The sequence below is a fragment of the Melanostigma gelatinosum genome, assembly GCF_949748355.1.
Source record: "Melanostigma gelatinosum genome assembly, chromosome: 4".
Classification (NCBI taxonomy): Eukaryota; Metazoa; Chordata; class Actinopteri; order Perciformes; family Zoarcidae; genus Melanostigma; species Melanostigma gelatinosum.
The window spans coordinates 29,695,053-29,699,992 of NC_136637.1; the positions used below are offsets into that span (position 1 = coordinate 29,695,053).

At 43.0% G+C, this 4,940-nt stretch overlaps 1 protein-coding gene across 4 annotated transcripts in view; it reads right to left on the reverse strand.

The window, feature by feature from the left end:
* Positions 1–429: 429 nt before the first annotated feature.
* The window catches only part of nek1 (NIMA-related kinase 1), a 19,197-nt gene continuing 14,686 nt past the window's right edge, over positions 430–4,940 (reverse strand). For all 4 annotated transcript variants that reach the window (XM_079267741.1, XM_079267739.1, XM_079267740.1 and 1 more), the window contains 5 exons: positions 4,843–4,940; positions 4,366–4,715; positions 3,748–3,881; positions 3,535–3,667; positions 430–1,040 (listed from right to left, as the gene is read on the reverse strand). The exon at positions 4,843–4,940 is cut by the window's right edge and continues 60 nt beyond it. In XM_079267741.1, the coding sequence (XP_079123867.1) occupies positions 1,027–1,040; positions 3,535–3,667; positions 3,748–3,881; positions 4,366–4,715; positions 4,843–4,940 (729 nt within the window). In that variant the 3' untranslated portion in view covers positions 430–1,026. The remainder of the gene's footprint in view (positions 1,041–3,534; positions 3,668–3,747; positions 3,882–4,365; positions 4,716–4,842) is intronic.

The window sequence follows — 4,940 nt, forward strand, 5'->3', positions numbered from 1 at the left end:
TGTATAATAAGTACAATATGTACCTTTGGGATGTATAATAAGTACAATATGTACCTCTGAGATGTATAATAAGTACAATATGTACCTCTGAGATGTATAATAAGTACAATATGTACCTCTGAGATGTATAATAAGTACAATATGTACCTCTGAGATGTATAATAAGTACAATATGTACCTCTGAGATGTATAATAAGTACAATATGTACCTCTGAGATGTATAATAAGTACAATATGTACCTCTGAGATGTATAATAAGTACAATATGTACCCTTGAGATGTATGTTATGTACCTTTGAGATGCAGTAAAAAGTAGAGCGGTAGGGGAAATAAAAGTCCTCAGGTTCTTTAAAAAGTGTTTATTTCATATAAAGATTTACAATATTTAATTTACAATCAAATACGAATTATTACTATTATTATGTGACCTCACAGTCCTGCTACATTACCAATGGATTGTTTCAGAAACGTGGAAACGTGTTGAACTTGTTGTGTCGGTGAAAAGAGTCTTAGAAAGAGGAGGCGGCGGTTCAGCTGGTTCTGAGTAAGTCCTGCTGACCTGCTTTATGGGTTCTGAAGCCGTGGTCGAGAAGCGAGCACCTGAGAGGACCAGATCTTTGTCCCGCCAAAATAAAATGCCACCGTGGCTTCTGACTGAACCAACAACGAACTGAAACACATTATTGATGCCATTAATCAACAAACACGTGTCTTCCTTCATTTACAGGTTTTCATAAACATTTGACAGAACTTTTGAAGTTGACTTTGGTTCATAGGAACGAGTGTTTTTTATAATGCATTTCTGAATGAACACTGGTTAGAAAACAGTGTTCGCCGCTGATAGTCAAAAATGTATGAAACACAGCCTGGAGTGTACTCGTTACTCATCATGCGAGTGTGCCTGAAACACAGAGATGGGCGGCTGAACACTTCATGCATAGATCCTTCTGATGATGATGATGATGATGAGCGTCACGGGAAGACTTCACAGAGTCAGCAGATCGTCACGGCTGCCAGCACGAAACATTACTCATCATTATCTGGAGAGAGAGACAGAGAGACAGAGATAAAGCGACAGAGATAAAGAGAGACAGAGAGACAGAGAGACAGAGAGAGAGAGAGACAGAGATAAAGAGACAGAGAGAGACAGAGATAAAGAGACAGAGAGAGAGATAAAGAGAGAGCGAGACAGAGATAAAGAGAGACAGAGAGAGAGACAGAGATAAAGAGAGACAGAGAGAGAGACAGAGATAAAGAGAGACAGAGAGAGAGACAGAGATAGAGAGACAGAGAGACAGAGAGAGAGACAGAGATAAAGAGACAGAGAGAGATAAAGAGACAGAGAGAGACAGAGATAAAGAGACAGAGAGAGAGATAAAGAGAGAGAGCGAGACAGAGATAAAGAGAGACAGAGAGAGAGACAGATATAAAGAGAGACAGAGAGAGAGAGAGACAGAGATAAAGAGAGACAGATACAGAGAGAGAGAGCGACAGAGATAAAGAGACAGAGAGAGAGACAGAGATAAAGAGACAGAGGGACAGAGAGAGAGAGAGACAGAGATAAAGAGACAGAGAGAGAGAGAGATAAAGAGACAGAGATAAAGAGAGAGGGACAGAGAGAGAGAGAGAGACAGAGATAAAGAGACAGAGATAAAGAGACAGAGATAAAGAGAGACAGAGAGAGAGAGCGAGACAGAGATAAAGAGACAGCGAGAGACAGAGATAAAGAGACAGAGAGAGAGAGAGAGAGAGATAAAGAGACAGAGATAAAGAGAGAGAGGGACAGGGAGAGAGAGAGACAGAGATAAAGAGACAGAGGGACAGAGAGAGAGAGAGAGACAGAGATAAAGAGATAGAGAGAGACAGAGATAAAGAGACAGAGGGACAGAGAGAGAGAGAGAGAGAGATAAAGAGACAGAGGGACAGAGAGAGAGAGAGATAAAGAGACAGAGGGACAGAGAGAGAGAGAGCGAGAGGGATGATTAATATGAGAGGCAGAGGTCATTGGTTAGATCTTGTCTCTTAAGAAGGGACAGAAGAGGACAGATTCATGGTTCCCAGATGATGCGTCCTCATGACTTTGTGATCCTGTTTAAATGGGAACAGAAAGATCTTTCCTCCAGACTTCTGTTCGTTCCTCGTGTGGAACGAGAAGGAAACGTAGATCAGTACCGGTAACAGCATTTTAACCCAAACGACGATCTTTTACTGAACCTAAGTCAGAAGATTTTTTGCTTTGACCTAACTGAGTATTTCACAATATCTTCTTAAACCTAAGCAAGTACTTTTGTTGTCTAAACCTAACTAAGTTGTTTCCTGTGAAGACGGAAGTTTATTATGAAAAAGACTGTGTGAATGTAACGAGCTGAACCGGACACGTGTTTCTGGACTTTCGTAGGAAAACGCACAAAAAGCAAAAAGTAACTTTTCGTAACATAAACAAACTGTTGTATGTGAAAACTAGTACTACACACCTGTAGTTCGACATTGTTGTTCACCATGTTTGTTCCCTGATAATACATGATACATTATGAACAGATCTGTGTTGAAATCGGCTGTTTAGGGGTGCTAATTAACGTTAGCTGTTAGCATCCAGCTAGTTAACGTTAGCTGTTAGCAGCCGGTGGGCAGCACAGTCCTGTTATGCTACATAACGGAGCTAACAGCTAACGTTAGTGGGGTTGCGTTGAGCTGCATTATGTGTTCGAGCTCTACTCAGTAAACATGAGTATTGGGCGACAGTAAATTCTAATATTATGATGATGTGGTCAAATGTCATCTTGCAAAATGTAATTTTTTACGAGAATCTGGAATAAATCCAGTTGTTTTTCACAATAAAATAAAAATAATTAGAGATGAATTATGAGCTCTAAAGCAGGTTGTTATACATCATTAAAACTACTAATAAGAAAATAATTAAATAAAAATACAATTACTTTAGTCCTAATCCTAAATAGTTTTTTTTTTTAAATGCAACCACTTTAAATGACAACAACAAAGTCAAAGGTTTGTTTGTTGTCATTGTACGAAACAGGGATTTCTGAAACATAAGAAAATGACACAAACAAATGTCGAATATTTGACCTTTTACGCCGACTTGGGTACGGTAATATGAAGCAGTGTTACTGCTGCACGGATGGCAGCCTGCAGATCCATCTCTCACAGATCTGGAGATAAATCCTCAGGGAACAGATCTGACATTCATCACGCATCCTCTACTAAAAATAGAAAACAAAAGAATCGTCGAATAGAGATGTTCTGTGAGAGAATGTATCTGAAGAAGACTCCTCATCCTGAAGGAGAGCTGTCAAACTCAAAGAACCCCCCCCCCCCCCCCCCCGTCAACCGAGTCGGCAAGAAGAAGACGAAGAAGACGAAGACGAAGAAGAGTGTTTCTCAGCTACACGACTCGCTAGGAAAGAGGAGAGGACTTGAGGAGATGAGAATAAACGCTCCGTGTACTCCGACACCACAGACGACGTTTTCAACTTGTGTGTCGACACAAACGATTAAAAGATAAAAAACATGACTCACCTTCTTGGTACGCGCCGTCCGCCATCACCAGATGGAGGATGTTGGGATACAGATGCTGGTGCTCAGTTCCCAAAATGTTCGAGACCAAACTGGAGCCCAGGTCAATGTTCTCGTCTTCGTCTTCATGTATCGCCTTAAAACAGCAACAAACCCAGGTGTGTTTGTAAAGTCTTGTGTTGAGAACATTCAGAGGGATCAGAAACACTTTCACACCTTAATCTTATTGTAGGCCTCGATGAACTTCTCGAAGCCCATCTGCTGCTCCAGGTTGAAGCGAAGTTCCTCCAGGCGGCTGAAGATGCTGTCGTGGTGCGCGGCCTCTCCGCCCGGCTCCTCTCCACTGCCGTCTGTGGAGCAGCAAGTTATCACACCGTGAGACTCGCTCGCTCTCAAGGAGCTTCGTTTGCAAAAAACAAAGAACATTTTTATCACACGTCACTTATTAAAAAGGCGTGAATCCATCGTCAGTAGATGTTTCATCACAGGAGCAAAGTGATGTTCTGTTGTGGACGTATTTTAGACTCCTAAAAGAACATCACTTTGCTCCCGAGCTGGTTCTCCTGTCTGTTTCTATCAACTCATCTACTGCAGTAGAACCCTGACTGTGGCGGAGAACCTCACACACTACAGAACATCACTACTGTCACTTTAATTAAAGAAGATTTGTTTTACGAGCTGATGTAGTTTGCAAACTTTTCCACGAAATTCTGTAGCAAGATGAGTAAAAGAGTTCGTCAGCAAAAGGAGTAAATGAACGTTTGTTCGTACAATAAAATAAAACTTACTGAAAACAGTTTAAAAAGCTTTTATTTTGACAAACACTCCTCGTACCGGACTGCCACTCCTCGTTGAGCTGGCTGTTGTTGCTGTGGTTCCCGACTCCCACACCGTTGTTCAGCAGCTCCCCCGCTTCCTCCTCACCAGGACTCCCCTTAGAGCCTTCCTCATCCTCGTCCTCCTCGTCCTCCTCTTCCTCCTCTTCATCATCATCTACAGCCATCTGACTGTTGTCCTGGTCGATCTCAGCGGCTATCCTGTTGAAAAGTACCCGTTCCTCTTCCTCTTCCTCCTCCTCCTCCTCCTCTGGAGGATTCCCGTTAAAGTCTCCAGCGCCGACCTCCTCCTGCAGCAGCCTCTCCATGGAGGCCCGGATGTCCCGCAGGTCTTCATCCTCATAGGCACTGGGGAACAGGGACAGATTGTTACAGTGTGCCACCAACAAGCCACGGGAAACTGACTGACCGACTCGGAGTGAGTCGCGATATCGGTCTGTTCAAAACAGGAAACAGCAGTTCATAAGCGTCTCACTCTTCGGTCTCCGACTGGTCGTCGTCTTTAGCTGCGTCCTCCAGGTCCTCGATCTCCAGGTTGGCGTCGGGGGCGACGTGAGCGCCGCTCGTCCCCGC